Source organism: Phascolarctos cinereus, unplaced genomic scaffold, assembly GCF_003287225.1.
Source record: "Phascolarctos cinereus isolate Bilbo 61053 unplaced genomic scaffold, phaCin_HiC Scaffold_9;HRSCAF=440, whole genome shotgun sequence".
NCBI classification, from domain to species: domain Eukaryota; kingdom Metazoa; phylum Chordata; class Mammalia; order Diprotodontia; family Phascolarctidae; genus Phascolarctos; species Phascolarctos cinereus.
The window spans coordinates 105,835,448-105,852,198 of NW_027556402.1; the positions used below are offsets into that span (position 1 = coordinate 105,835,448).

General features: G+C 38.6%; 1 protein-coding gene across 1 annotated transcript in view; it reads left to right on the forward strand.

Annotated features, from left to right (window-relative positions):
* Window positions 1-16,751, forward strand: part of SH3D19 (SH3 domain containing 19) — a 214,462-nt gene that overhangs the window by 72,855 nt on the left and 124,856 nt on the right. Inside the window, exon 2 of the mRNA XM_020994097.2 lies at window positions 5,527-5,566. Within this exon, the coding sequence (XP_020849756.1) occupies window positions 5,527-5,566 (40 nt within the window). The remainder of the gene's footprint in view (window positions 1-5,526; window positions 5,567-16,751) is intronic.

A 16,751-nucleotide genomic window follows, 5' to 3' on the forward strand; every position in this document is an offset into this window, starting at 1 on the left:
ACTTCTAGCACCATGCTGTGTCCCAAAATTAAAGAACCTATGTTGAGTTTGAGACTCTGGTGGGACGTCAAGGTGGAGTCATCTAGTAGATAGAAGTTCTAGACTAGTTCTGTAGGGAGAGATTAGGATTGGAGATACAGACCAGGGAGCCAAGTTCATAAAGACTTTCATTATCATTGAATGGATGGGAATTCAAGAGATTACCAAAGTAGAGAGGAGGGCCAAAAACATAACTCTAGGGAACATCTCCACTTAGAATGGGGAAGGACAATGAGACATCAGGGAAGGAGATCCCAAATAACAATTGGAAAGGTCAGAGAGCAACCAAGAGAGAACAGTTTCAAAGCCAAGGAAAGGGATTGTATTCAGAATAAAAAGAGTGGTCAGGAGCCTCAAGTGCTTTGTAATATGAGGGAGGATGAGGACTAAGAGAGACCACTGGAAGTTATTACTTATGAATTATGACCACAAGAAGTTATTACTGTCCTTTAAGACAGAATAATTTCAGGAGTGATGACTATGTAAGGCAGTTGAAGGATTTGCCATTAGGGAAGTAAATTGTGAAGAAGCTGAGACAGTCTGTGTAATCTATGTTTTCCTGGAGTTGGAAGTAAAGGGGGAAAGAAACAAAGGTATCTTGAGGCCAAGGGAAAGGGCTTGTTTTTGTTTTTTAGGATACAGGAGACTTGAGCATGGTCAAAGGAGGAAGGAGAAGGAGCTGATGAGAGGGAGAGGCTGAAGGTGAAAAATCAAAAGTAATAAATGAAATTTATTTAATAGCAACAAGCATTTATTAAGCACCTAGTACGTGTCAGGCCCTGTGTTTAGTGTTGGGAATACAAAGAAATGCAAAAGACAGTCCTTGCTGTTAAGAAGCTTATGGTCTAATGGGAGAGACAACATGCAAACAACTATGTACTAATTGGATATATACAGAAAAAAAAATTGGAGATAATCAATAGAGGGAAGGAACTAGCATTAAGGAATATCAGGAAAGGCCTATAGAAGGCTGAATTTTAGCTGAAAATCAAAGGAAGCCAAGAAGCCAGGTCAGAGACAAAGTGGCAAAGACTTTCAGGTATGGGGCAGCCAGTGAAAATGCAGATGAAAAGTGTCTTGTGCCAGGAACAGTAGGGAGGCTAGTGTCACTGGATCACAGAGTACATGGAGAGGAGGAGTAAGGGGTGAGAAAACCAGAAGGATTGGAGGGGGGCAGGTTATGAAGGGATTTGAATGCCAGAGGATTGTATATTTGATCTTGGAGATGGTAGGGAATCAGTCATTAGAGTTTATTGAACAGTGGGGAGACGTGATCAGACCTGTGCTTTAAGAAGATCAGTCTGAAAGCTGAGTGGATGATGGACTGAAGTGGGGAGAAGCTTAAAATTTGCAAAGTGCTTTTCATACATCATGTCTCCTTGAGCCTTACAACAACCCTGAAAAATAGCTACCTCAGATATTATTATTCCCATTTGCAGTTGAGGCACTTGAGGGTTAGAGAGATTAAGTGATCTTCACATGGTCACACAGCTGTGAAATGTCAGGCACAGGGTTTGAACTCAGATCTTTTGGACTCTATACACTATACCACATTGCATCTCTCTATTGGATTAAAATACTAGAGCCAAACTAAAATCACTGTATTTTCTCATAATCATTTCTTATGCTGCTTTTGGGTGTTTATGTCCAGATTTTTTTTTCTGTGTTTGTTGGCAAGAAATCAGTACCTAAAATCTGCCTTCCAGGCTTGGTTTTGTTTCCCTTCGGCTCCTGGAATTAATCATGGCGACTCCATGTTTTAACAGAAATAGAGAGTTTTCACACAGCACCCAGCACTTCTTGGCACCCAGGTCCATCTTTGCCTTTTGCAGTGGGAAGAGGGAAAAAAAAGAAAAGAAAAAGAAAAGGATAGTGTTCCCAAACAGGGCTTTCTATAATCACTTAGTACAAGGGAGAAAGGGAGAGAACTGTGGATGTTCAGCAAGATGAAATCAAAACATGCGTTTCAGTTTTGTTTTCAATGGTCAGGGGTGGGGTATATTCTCCAATATATTTAATTAGCCAGCCCTTAGACCCAAATTGTTAAAACTTATATGGGGTCTGAGTATTATATAAGTACAGAGTTTGTGCATATGTTTGTGTGAATATGTATGTATATATTATATATATAATATATAATATATATATATATATATATATATATGTATTTGTGTGTGTGTGTGTGTGTGTGTGTGTAGGAATGTGGGTACATATGAATGGACTTTAGAGAAAATGTGACATTTATAGGTTACAAAATCAACCTCCTGGATTAAAAAAAAATAGCTCCACACAAGAATAAAGCCCCCATATGTTCTGAGAGTCGAAAGATACGGAAAGTCCAGAGATCCTGTTTTGCCAGAGAAAAGGAAAAGGAAAAGTGAACTCCATTACATTAACTTCCCGAATGACAGCATTCCAGTTGTTCAGCCTGGTCATAGCCCATCTGCCAATCAGAAGTGAGCCCTGGAGGGAAGCTCTCTGATGCTGTCTGTTGTTTACATGGACTGTGACTCTATTTCTCCTCCTCTCACTGGTGCCTTCATGTTCTCCGTGTACCACAAAGAAGATCCTGCCACGGCAGGAAACTAGGACCCTAGCAGCCAGCGACATCTCTCCCTGCTGAGTAGAAACTTCTTTCAGGTCATTATTAGCCACGGGTAAGAGCGTTGCCTGGGTAAATGCTAAGGGTGGATGAGAAGGGTTGTCTCTGTGAGTAAATAGAAGCATCAGGTGTCCGTGTGAAACCTTGCTAGTAAGCTGAGGGGAAAAAGTTGGTAAGGAACTTACTGCTTCGGGAGTGGCTGAGGTGTGGGCTGGATAGATGTTATGTATCTGATGGGTAAAAAAGCAGGTTCTGTTTCTTGAAGGGATGGGTAAAGCCTGACGTATTTCAAAGAGCTTTAGGAATATCAGATCAAATGCAAATGGGAAGCAAATTAGAACCAGCAACATATTGCCATCGTGTATTAGGTACAGAAATACACTGAACCAAGTAGTTCTTAGTTTTTTCATGAAGATTCCTAATTCCTAATCACACGTATGCCAAATCTTTGGCTAAGAAAAGATGTTTACTTAGGATTGGTATCACACTAAACTGAACTGAATAAACTCCATTCCTTTTTCTTATTTGCGTACTTCCAGCCTTATTCCCCACCTTGTCTCCAAATGGTAAAAAGGAGAGAAAAACCTGCCTGGACAGCTGTTTTATTGCTATGAAATTCAGGCTGTAACATAGGAACACTGTTGCTTATAATGGTTTTCTGGAGTTGTTGCTTTCAAAGGAGGTGGGTGGTAGGAAAGGACCTTTCAAAAAATTTTATTTTTTTGCTTTTCTAGATATTTATCTTGGTGGGCTAATTTTTAGTAGTCTCGAAAAGATAACTTGTGGGTTTTATGTAAAGTTTCCTTGAGCAACTTATTTGCATGTACTAGGATATTTCAGTTAATTATTTTTCTTGATTGATTAAGCTCTTTGGATTTAGATGCGGAAAGAATTTTAAAATCCATTTAGTCTAATCCTTTTGTTTTGAAAGGGAGAAAACCGAGGATCACGGAAGTTAAGAGATTCCTCACTTCAGTGTGTAGGCTGGAGCTGGCTTTTGACTCCAAATCTAGCTGTTTTTCCCTTCAGAAATGTTAAGCAGCCACTCTTTGTCTTCTTTGTGAAACTTATCTCCCTGGGATTAGCATTCAAATTTAAAGTCTAAAAATTTCTGGGTGCTAGGGAGTTAATGAAGGAGTTTAGCCAGCCTCTCTGCATTTGCAGATGTTAATTTAGCAGACTGCTACATTTTCCCCTCCCTACCCTTTTGGGGACTTCTGCCAGCCATGATTCATGGAATGATTTTTTTGGACTGAGTAATCTGTGGTTTTCTGGTTTCCTCACTTTTCCCCCCTTAGCTAAAGTCTTTTGTGGTTTTGGCAAGGGAGTTAAAACAGCTAAAGTTGAAAATAAATAAATCCACAGAATGCTGCTTTTTCTGAGCAGATGATTTTTAATAAGTAATAAACTTTATGAGCTATGTCATCATACCATCATCTCTTCAGCTAGACAAACCCTCTCAGCTCAGATAATGATTCCTGTAAAGGGCAGGACACAGCATTTGTTTTGAATTGCCTTTTTTTTTTAATAAAGAAACTTCAGCTATGTAGAATCACAGCTTATCGGGGAAAAAAAAATCTTCCTAAGGCACAGGCTTGACCATGCCACTTCTTTGCTCAAAAAATTTTTCAGTAGCTCCCTACTTCCTCTAGGGTAAAATATGAAGCTTAGCCTGGCTTTTCTTGAAAAATGAATATTTTAGGGCAGGTAGGTGGCACAGTTGGATAGAGTACCAGCCCCGGAGTCAGGAGGACCTGAGTTCAAATTCAGCCTCAGACACTTGACACTAGCTGTGTGACCCTGGGCAAGTCACTTAACCCAATTACCTTAAAAAAAAGTGAATGTTTTATTGATACCTTTTCTTTGGACATCACAATCATTTCAGAATATATCATCACCACCACCCAATGAGCCTGCCCTAGTTATAAAGAAAAATAGATAAGCAAAACCAACCCGTGTAGCAGTCTCATCTGACATATGCAACATTTGCAGGCATGGTTCCCCATCTTCCCATGGAAAAGAAAGAGATTTGGTCTGTCATTTCCGATCTTCTGCAGTCTAGTCCCAACCTACTTTTTTGGTCTTATTGCCCATTGTTAACCTATATGATCTGCATTCTAGCCAAACTGGATTACTTAGCTGGAATGAATTCCCCAAACTCAGCATCACATCTTTAATTTCTGTGCATTGATAGAATGTCAATTTCTTAAAGAGTAGGGATTGTTCCATTCTTTGTATTTGTATCCACAATGCCCTGCACGGGGCCTGGCACATTGGGGCTTAATAAGTGCTTGTTGATTGATTGATTGATCTAGGCTATCCTTCCACTCTCTATGCTAGGACTATTCTCCTTTTTCATTTCTATTTCTTTTCTTTTCTGTTTTTGGTGAGGCAGTCGGGGTTAAGTGACTTGCACAGGGTCACACATCTAGTAAGTGTTGAACTCACACCCTCCTAACTCCAAGGCCGGCGCTCCATCCACTGCGCCACCTAGCTGCCCCTTTCATCTCTATTTCTTAGACTCTTTATCTTCTTGATGAAGGTTTAATTTGGATGATGCCATCTCCTTCAAGATCCCTTCCATAATCACCCCGATTGTCAGGGTTATCACACACACACACACACACACACACACACACACACACACACACAAATTAATTTGCATTTATTTAACTGTATACCGTGTCTTTATTCTCCTGGTGAAGTCCAACCTTCAACAATTTTGTTTTTGTTTTTATATCTCCAGTGCCAATAAAATGTCTTGCACATAGTAGGCACTTCAAAAGTATGAATTAAATTGAATGGAGGGACGATATTTGAGAAATTAAAGTTTTCCTCTACTGCTAAGGAGAATTTTAACATGTAAATATCTTCTTTCTTTACAGATCGCAGTGAAAGAAATAAACCAGAACACCGCTCTTCAAGGTATGTAATTTTAAGAAATCTGTCTATTGCAGTGTCAAAACTTAAGAGTTTTCCTCAACTTTCTAGTTGTTTTCATTGTGTCAAAAGTGGTGGATGAAGGTAAGCTTGGTCATTCCTTGACTTCAAAGATCAGGAAGGGGGACTTGGATAGATTTTGATAGAATAGGCAGCCTAGGGGACACAGTAGATAGAACATTGGACTTGGAGTCAGGAAGACCTGAGTTTAGATCCTGCCTCAGACACTTACCTGCTCTGTGACCTTGGCCCATCACTTAACTTCTCCCAGTGTCAGTTTCCTTATTTGTTAGAAGGAGTTGATAACCTTCCCAGGGTGATAGTGAGGGTCAAATGACAAAACATATGTAAAGTGCTTTGCAAACTTTAAGGTGCTACATAAATATTAGCTGTTATTATTTTCACTTCAGGGTTCCATTTAGTGGTAATTGAATCTCCAAAAAGAGTCAGGTACTATACTGAAATTTGGGAAATTTGTTTTTAAGCTCCATCCTGTTAACTGGCTCTTTTGTAGCATATTTCTCCCCTCATTTCACTCAGAATCTCATTTCCCAATAGACTCTTCTATCTCTTAGGTCTGGTTAAATGCTTTTAGCCCAAGGTTTTGAAGGTTTATGCTGCTCCTGTCATCTTTTCTTCATACATCATCACTTTGTGTCCTGGGCATCTTTATTTTGGGAGTCTTATTTCTTTTTTCAGTCATATCCAACTCTTTATGACCCCATTTGGGGGTTTTCTTGGTGAAGATACTGGAGTGGTTTGCCATTTCCTTCCCCTGCTCATTTTACAGGTGAGGAAACTGAGGCAAACTAGGTTAAGTGACTTGCCCAGGGAATTTAAAATGAAACAGTAGGACATTTGACACTTTCCAGAAGAAATGGTGTTGATTTGATTATAGTTCTAATAGCAAAAGGTGGAAAAGTGAGGAAGGGGAAAGAAGGAAAGGAAATGAACATAGTTACAGGTTGGGAATTGAGAGCTGAATGGTTAAGTATTTGAGGTGGGATTTGAACTCATGAAGATGAGTCTTCCTGACTCCAGGCATGGCACTCTATCTACTGTGCTCTCTACCTGCCACTTGTAGGTTAAATCTGGTAGGAATTACCTTCTTTGAGGGCAGGGACTGTTTTCACTTTTATCTTTGTATTCTTAGTACCTAACAGAATTCCTGGCATAATTTTTTTTTCTCCAGACCTGTGGTTTCATCAGTGTAAGGATGAATTCATACAACTGTTCTCTAGGTTGTAGGATCAATTGACTAGGGTAAGGAGGTAAAATGATGTGGTCAGTATAACCCAACTAGTATATATGAGAATCAGGACTTGAACCCATGTCCACCTTACTGTCGAGGTAGGCTCTATCATTATACCATGCTTGTTGAATGAGTTGAATGTTTCATATCTTCCTCCTTATATTTCCTGTGGGTTGACTGACCTAGTAAGCTATCTAGGGCTTCTTAAACTTTTTCTACTAGTGACCCCTTTTCCAGATGGCAGCATTTGTTGGAGTTGTGTGGCCCGAGGACATGTGCAGGGCAAAGTGTGCATACTTTGTGTTCAGAACCAAGTTGGATGATGCAACATGGGCAAGCACTGCCAGACACACCTTGGATTCGTGACACATTCGATTTTTAATTAGTTTTTGGTCATTCAGAAACCTTTTACTGTTGCCAATTTTTTCGAGACCTCAAATGGGGTCATGACCCACAGTTTAAGAAGCACTGACCATGAATGCTGTGAAATTTTGCCCATCACCAGGACTCCAGAAAACACGGATGAATATTCACAGATTCACTGATGAATCAATGAATGCATGAAGAACTCATAGGATTAGAATCATAGCCACTTTTGATGTATAAATTATTTGGTTTACTACAGTACCATGATATAGTTCTGGAATTGTAGTGTTCAGAAATAGGGAGATGATAGCTTTTCTTTACACTAGCATTTATTAAGTGTCTACTATATGCCACGGCCACCAGGTGGTGCATTAGATAGAGCAGCACTGGGCCTGGAGTCAGGAAGACTCAACTTTCATGAGTTCAAATCCAGCCTCAGACACTTAATAACTGGGTGACCCTGGACAAGTCACTTAACTCTGTTTGCCTCAGTTTCCTCATCTGTAAAATGAGCTGAAGAAGGAAATGGCAAACCACGCCAGTGTCTCTGCCAAGAAAACCAAAACATAGGGTCACAAAGAGTCAGAAATGACTGGACAACAACAACAATAATAACTGAATTCCAAGAACCATGCCTACGCACCTTTACAAATATCTCATTTGATCCTTGAAACAACTCTGTGAAGTAGATGCTATTATGATTCCCATTTTACAGTAGAAGAAACTGAGTTGAAGTTAAGTGACTTGCCCAGGATTTTATAACTAGTCAGTGTTTGAGGTCAAATTTGAACTCAGGTCTTCCTGATCTCCACACTTTGTTATCTAACTGCCTATCCACTGGAGTTGTAGCAAAGTAGAATGAGTTGCTCCATTTTGGATTTGCTATTCCTATTGGAACACCTAGGTGGAAATATCTATTCAAGATGCAGGTTTAGAGAAGTGAAGTCCATTTGGATCTCTCAGGGTCTGAGCCACAAATTTAGGAGTTATTTAAACAGATAAGTGTTGATGTTTTAAGAATGAATGAGATTGCCAAGTGACTGAATGTAAAGAATCAAAGAGAAGGGGGCTAAGGCCTTTAGAGAAACACATACTTTAAGGGGTCACCTAGAGTTAATGAAAGAGACTGAAAAAGAGTGCTTAGAAGGGAGAACTAAGAGAGTGGTGAGTATCCATTAAGTGCTTTCATTGTACCTGGTACTTTGCTAAGCCTTGAGGTTACAAATACAAATATAAGACATTTCCTGCCCTCAGGGAGCTTACATTTTAATGGAGGAGATTGTACATCCTAAAGAATTGGGCCTGGGTAGGATATTTTGGTCTGAGAAATCTGTGGAATTTAAAATGGAACAGTAGGACATGTGACACTTTCCAGAAGAAATATTGTTGATTTGATTATAGCTGCAATAGCAAAAGGTGGAAAAGGGAGGAAGGGGAAAGAAGGAAAGGAAATGAACATAGTTACAGGTTGAGAGTTGAGAGCTGAATGGTTTAAGGTTCCAGGAAGTCCAAAAAGCCAAGGTGTTCTATCCTCCTTTCTGTCATTGTGCATCTCCTTGCTGGGCGATTAGGGGTAAAGTCAGCTGGTATAATTCAGATTGACACCTCTAGGTCACATCTGGACTATAAGGACATCATTACTTCTTCAGTTCTGTCATACACAAGCAAGCTACACCTGCAGTGATGATATAAATGGAGAAAGACCAAAGGCCCCATCACTCAAAAATTCTGTAGTGCTGGAACAAGGTCCAGAGGCTAGGGAGACAGGATGTGGTCAAGGGTGGTGTGACCCTCCACCTTATCTTTCTCCTGACACTCTCACACTGCATAATGGGATTACGCTGGACAGATTTTTGCCTTTGCACTCAGGGACAAGCCCAGACTAGCTTGTTGCTGCCTAGTCAGTAGAAGAAGAAGAAAATGTAAATGAAAAGTTTTTTAAATTATATTTTGTTTCTTTTCCTAGGGCAAGGGTAGAGCCAGAGATCAGGAGAGGTTGCTTCTGTTTTAGGCTAAGGCTAAGCAAGCCTATAGTTTCCTGGTGAGAAGTATAATAACCTCTAGACTACTTTGTGCCTTCCGTTTGGGACCAGTCAAGGACAAAAGAACACAATTTGAGTCAAATTTCAGAAAAGTTTTTGATTGATTTTTATTGATATCTTTTGTTATATCGCTTTGGTTTTCTCCTCTTCCTCTCCCAGAGAGCTATCTTTGATAACAATGGATTTTTTTAAGAAAAAAAAAGAGGAAGAAAACAAATTTAGCAATACTGATAAAAATCAGACATAATTTATAATGTCCCACACTTGGGGTCGGGGTGGGGTGGGAGAGTGGTATCTTCTCACATCTTCTTAAGGGCCAAACATTCTTGGTAACTTTGCAACATTCATTTTCCATTATTTGTGATAGTTGTTCTTTCCGTTTACATTGTTGCAGTTATTGTTTTCTTGGCTCTTCTTGGTTCACTTTTCATCAGTTCATTTCAGTTTTCAGAAAAGATTTAGTCAGATACACAAGGTGACTTTGATGGGGTAATGGGATGTGGACCCCTAAAAGGAAAAGACCCTGTCTGTGCCCTGAACTTTCCCACACATTGCTACTTAGATACTCAATCATCCTTTTAACTGCCCTTTCACTGTGGTTCTCTGACCACTTAACTCCTTTCATTGTCTGCACCTGGCCCACCCCAGGCTACTTGCCACTCCTTAATCCCGTCCAGATCTTCTCACAGTCTTTTTTCTGTATAAAAGTACCAATCTTTCCCCCATTAAATTGCCCAGACTCACTAGGACTCTTCCCCTCCCCCCTTTCCATTGGCAATATAATTCACTTAGAGTCTCACCCGATTCTTTTGGCATCACAATAAACTTGCTGCTTTGACTAGAAGCTTGAGTGGTAGAATTCTTTCGAGGCAGACTCACCCTGTGCCCTTACATTTTGGGGTTCCAAGCACCCCAAATCACGGCAGCTTCGAAAGTCCAATCTAGAAAACATTCTTTGGATTTTTTTAAAAGCTTATTGATAATGGTTTTATTTTGTTATTGCTTTATATTACTGTTATTGTTGCTTTAAAGGATCTTCTTGTATCTGGCTGGAGAAGATGGTACCAACTAATGTGGATACTTTAAAGAGTACTTTGAATATGTCCTGACTCATCTTCCACAAAAAATGTGGCAAGAGAGTAAGGAAGGAAGGTAAGTGGGAACAGGAGAGCTATTCTTGGCTGGGCCTGACTCAAGCCAAACCCCTGGTATTTCACTTCAATATTCGAATGAAAAAAGAAACTCATATATTTCAATATTTAACAAAAAGAAATTTACTTAGCTAGGGAGGGAAAGAATATTCAACAAGGATGTGCATCAAGAACCCCAGTTAATTCAGCTGAGCAAACCTTTTCTGTCTCTTGAATTGCATCATGGTCTGCCAACCAATCATCAGAGCACAAACAGAGACCCTTATGATTGTTTTGTACTTGCATAACCAGGAAATGATGTCAACAGATGGATCCATGAGTTCCCTAAGCCAATCCACTCTCAAGGACAGTTTCAATACCTTGTAAGGGAAAACTAGCCCAATTTGCATTGGGGAGTTAGAATATTTCACCTATTACAGGAGGGAGAGACAGAACTGAGAGAGCAGAGAGGAAAAAATGAAAATATAGAAAAGCAAGGGAAAATAAAAATAGGAAGAAGAGAGAGAAAAAAATACAAAGAGGAGAGAATAAAAAGAGAAGAGAGAGAACACAGGAAAGGGAAGAAAAAGATAAGAGAAAAAAGAGCAATGCAAGAAGAGATCAAAGAGACCTCTTTCTGTATCAGTTGGGTCAGATAATAAATTTCTCCCAAGTTCTCTGGCTATGATTTACGCTGAGGTAAGGTACTCAGCCTATTAAAAAATATTTCTAAAAAGATCTGTGCTTGGTAGCTTACACCTAGTTGGTGCTTAATAAATGATTCTTAGATTGGATGAATAATTATCTAAAAATAAACAGGATGGCTAAATTCCTGTATTAAAGAAGCCTTCCTCTTACTGTTAATTATTGCTGTTGTAAACTGTTGTGGCATCCCAACCTGCATTCTGTCCTAGAAAGAAGCCATAACTATACTGCTATAACTCACTTTCTCTATTTTGACGGTCTTCTGAGGTGTGTATTATAGTTGTAATTACTGAGCCCCTAGCAGTATGTTTCCCATTTACACAAAATCATGACTTTACACCATTAACTTTTTTTCACCATCAACTCCTAAACAGAAAATATTTATTAAATAAGGCAAATGCAAGAATAATCGTAAGATTTACTCAATTGAAGACCAAAAAATAAGGATAATCATAACATTTATTCAATAGAAGACCAGAGCAAGAATAATCATAAATCTAGGTCACATTCTTCTGCCAATACACACAATACCTTTTGGGGAGAGTAGTCAACAGATACCTAGCAAAGAGGCACATGAGTGGGAAAATGCAACTCTTGATTGCAGGCCTTGATATCCTAGTTCCCTTCAAGGAGCAGTCTATACCTCAGTGAGCCACTTCTCTGATAGCTGCACCTTTCCTGGTCCTCACCATGTTCCTGCTAGGCAAGGCCATTCCTCTTTTGCTTTCAAGCCTATGAAGCAATCACAAGCACTTTTCACTGACAACCAGCCCTCAACAAGATGAACAAAAAAAGTATTATGCCCTTTCAGTAACCAGCGGTTCCCTTAAGCTGAAGAACTGTCAATCTCCTCTTATCGATCACAGAGGATCCTGACAGTAAAGCTCAGTTCATAGTAAAACAGAGGCAAAGCTCATCTTCCCCTCCTATTTCTCCCTATCAAACCAGAGAAGTCAGTAGAGGGCAATGTAGATACCCCTGAGAGGTTTCCTTTATCTCATCTGCAGTGAGCACTACAGGGCAATAGCCCTAGTAGACCTGCACTCAGCCAACAGGATTCCCCTCTAAGCCAATGAGCTTCCAGCAGGTGTTCCAGTCTTTCCCCAGCCAACCATCAGAGCAATGAATAAGCAAGCAACCAAAGAATCAGTTGTCTCTGTTCAAAGCCTTCTCTGTCCATTATTCCTGGCTTCATATGACTCCTCTTGTGCTCAGTTCATTCTCTTGCTTCTCCAGCTATATCTCATCTTACAGCTTCTCCTCCTGTTGGTTTCTGTATCCTACTATTGGCTTAGATCGGATCCCCCAGTGGTCAGTGACTCATCATTCTTTATTTTATGAAGGAGGCAAAACTCAAGACATCTTTCTGTCCCTTTGGAACTCAACAGTCCTTACATAATCTTCCCATAGTGTCAAATAGTTGTTTCATTTATAATTTTGTGAGTTATAAGCTTCAAAATTCTAAAAACAATCACATGCAAATAAGATGATTTCAGTGGTGGAAGCCAATCATTATCTCATTTATTGATCTGCTCACAAACAGGTTCTCTATTTATTTGAGTGGCAATACTCTCTTTGGTCCTCAGAACATTCTGTCCCTTCTCAGCATTTTATCTGAGACACTGTTCCTTCACAGGTTGGTTTTATCAGTTTTGTTTACACAAGTGTTCTTTTTGGGGTTTTTTGCTTTTTGTCAAATAAACACACGAAACAGACAATACCTTGTATTATTTCCAAGTGAGGTAATAGTTTTAAAAAGCACTTAGTATAATGCCTAGCACACAGTAGGCACTATATAAATGCTTATTCCTTCCCTCTTCTACTTTTCTTTTATAAATTACTTTTCAATTGAGCATTTTTCCTTTCTTTCCCACATCCCCTCCACTGAAAAAGAAACAAAAAACAAATCCCTTGTTACAAATGTGTATAGTCAAGCAAAACAAATTCTCACATTGGCCACATCCAAAAATATGGGTCTCATTCTGCACCCTGAGCCCATCCCCTCTGTGTCGTGAAGTGGTCAGCATTCCTCATCATCAGTCCTCTGAAACTGTGATTGGTCTTTGCATTGATCAGAATTCTCAAGTGTTTCAAAAGTTATCTTTATGATGTTGTTGTTATTGTATAAATTCTCCCGGCTCTGTACTTTACACATTTTTCTAAAGATAACAAACAAGTATGGACACTTGAATAACATATGTATCTTTGTAGTTATTAATGTATATGTCTCCAGGTTGTTAGATAAGCACCATCGAGATCCTTCTTCACCCCAGATAGGGACAAGAATATTTTTTAGATGTATTTGTTGATTCACTGATATTATATCTCCTTAAAGGCAAGACATGTTTTCCTCCATTGATTCATTCATTTGTTCCAAAGCCTTTATACTTTATTAGGCTTAATTTGACTTTCTTTTGAAAAAATGAATGTTTTATAAAAAACTTGACACGGAATAGCAATGCAGCTAGCTAAACTCACTTAGTAATTATTGACATCTAAATTAATTTCAACATATAGAATGTCATAACTTTTTTGCCCATCATTTCCTTTAATTACTCTGTACTTAAAAGAATTGTTATTTTTTGTGTTTTTCATTGCCTAAATTTACCCTTGTATCTCTGTCCCTTGCCTCTTTCAGAGAGTCATCCTGTATAACAAAGAATTTATTTTTAAAAAGAAAAAAAAGGAGAAAGAGAAAAATCAACAAAACTGGTCATTATATTAAAAAAAACTGGTCAAATATGCAGTGTTTCACACTTATGGGCCCCTTTCCCTTCTACCTTTACAAAGGAGTAGGAAGAGATGTCTCTTCATATATCTCCTTTAGGACCAAACTTGTTCTTTGTAATTTTGCAGTGTCCGTTTTGTGATGGCTATTCTTTACATTTACATTTCTGTAGGCTCGTATACATTTTCTGGTCTTCTTTGTATTCATCATACTCCCCATTTCTGAAACACAGTAATATTGTATTACATTTGTATACCACAGTTGGTTTAGCCATTCTTCAGTCAATGGACATCTAATTTATTTCCTCTTCTTTGCTACCACAAAAAGTGGTGTTATAAATATTTGGGTGTATGTGGAGCCTTCTCTTCTGTATTCTTCATATACATACATATGTATGTATATGTATATATATATATATATGTGTATATGCACAGCTATATACACCTATATATAAATACGTATGTGTATAATATAATGTATGTCTTATATGCACACATACATACATATATACTATCTCTCTATATATGTAATATGTATGTGTGTGCATGCATAAAATCTGTTTTCTTTTCATGTGCTAGATTAGTCTCTAGAGTTCTGAGGAGTTCCTCTGGGAATCATGGAGGACAGGGCATCTCCACTCTCTTTCCTTCCACAAAGCGGTGTATGAGGCATCTTTTTCATAGCATTATACTAGTATCTATTCCCGCAGACAAAGAGACATAGAGACTTAATGAGCAGGATACATATTAACAGTCAGTTCGGTATGCCCAGCAGGCAAGCAGCACTCAGTAAATATTTATGTTGATAAAGTTCATGGAGGCTCTTGTGACTTCATTTGTGTTTTGGCTCCTTTCAAGTGCTACTCTGTTGACCCTAATAAAGACGTGGTAGATTTTTGTTTATAAAACCTTACTCTCATAGCATTCTACTCAAAAGGATGAGCTTGAAGTGGAAAAATATAAATTGTTTATGTTTTTGTCTGTTTGAAATATGTCTATTAAAATGCCACGTTCTGCTGGGCTTGGTTTACTATAATTCTGGAGCCTTTCCCCATCCATATGTTTTCAGTCCTCTGCCTCTATAAACTATAGCGGATATGTAATTACATTTTGGCATTATGTTTTCTGAGCATTAAGAGAAACATTACTGCTGCTCTGGCATCTATAACGCTGCAAATGAGGTAAAAAATTAAAATGTATATAGGCGTTTTCAAAGAATTGCCTTATAGCAGGAGCTATGAAAGGGTTATTAACATTTGATGGCCTCCTATGGAGGATATAAGTCGTATTGTCATGCAATGGTTTGAAGAAATGTGGCTTTATCACCTCCTCCTGTGTGGCAGGAACGACAAGGAAGCATTGATATGGTGGATCATTTGGGTAATTGAAAAGTTTGGGCAGCCATAGCCTATGATATCACAGCCTTCCCATTTAGGGGTTGCTTTGCAGTTGTTAATGATGTGCCTACTCGCAGGCACATAGTTAAACTTGGGGCAGAGATGCAAGTTCTTACTATTCTTTCTTCTGAAGACAGGGTGGAAGATCACTCTTATTTTCAACATATCAGAAAGTGCTAGTCCTTGGCCCCCTAACAAGCAGGTGAAACACGGATAGTAGGGGCTCCAGCCAATGGCAGTTTAAAAAAAATCACCCTCTGCCCCTTCTAATACTCTGGAATTCTAAAGGGAGATGTAACCAACTTGGCATGGAGAGAGTGAGCCAGTGAGTGCCATGTTACTCCCAGGAGCAACTGGTTTTTATTTGTTTCAATTTCATTCTTTCCCTCTCTTTGTGTAGAACTGTGTTTTCCCAACTTCCATTTACCAGGTTATAGGAATTGGTCTTCCATGAAAAATGGTTGGTGATGGCCGTATTTTCCCCTCCCCTTATAAAATATTAAAGATGAAATTATGTATGAAGCACAAATAATTATTTTGTGTGGCTATCTTTTCCAGTATGAAAATAAGCTGACTTTATTTTATTTGAGGCCAGAATTTTTCTAACCTACCCTCTTTACCCAGTGGGATATTCCATGCTCCTAGGCCATCCTAGTTTGATGGAACAAAACTATGGAACTCATCCATCAGTCAATCAATAAGTATTTATTAAATACCTTCTATGTACCTAGCACTGTGCTGGGCATTGCTGATAGAAGTACAAAGAATGAATTTGGGATGTTCCAAGTGTTCCACAGCCAAATTCATTTGAGAAATTCTGGCTTAAAGGTTCTATTCTGTTTCTATTTAGGAACAACTGCTTGTTGCTCTAGTTAAAGGACATTTTAAAGCACAGTCTAAGTCCCGGTTTAGTGAGATTAGATGCTTTTCATTCAACATTGAGCAAATATTTTAAGGACCTTTTGTGTACAAATAGCTATTCTGGGGATACAGAGATTTTAAAATGACACAAACTCTGCTTTCAAGAAACTTACATCCTTTTTTTCTTGAGCATTTACTTCTTTATTTTTTAGTTGATGCCTTTTATTTTTGCATTACGTTAATTTTCCAATATAACCCTTCTCAACACCTCTTCTCAGCAAACCATCTCACATAATAAATTTATATGTAAGGATTTAACATACACATATGTAAGAACAAGAACCATTTCCCAACAATTAAGTGCTCAAAGGATATGAACAAAGAGTTGTCAAATGAATTGCAAACTATTAGCTACTGTGTGAAAGATTGCTTCAGGTCACTAATAATAAGAGAAATGCAACTCAACAGCTCTGAGGTTTTACCTTATATCCAACAGTTTGACAAAGATGACTGGAAATGAAAATAATTATTGTTGGAGGTACTGCAAAAAGACTCCCAGTTGGTGCAGCTGTGAATTGAAGCAACTATTCTGGAAAACAACTCAGAATTATATTAGAAGTGACTAATATGTCCATACCCATACTCACAGATCCTACTGCTAGGCATATATCCCTAAGGAGGTAAGATTAT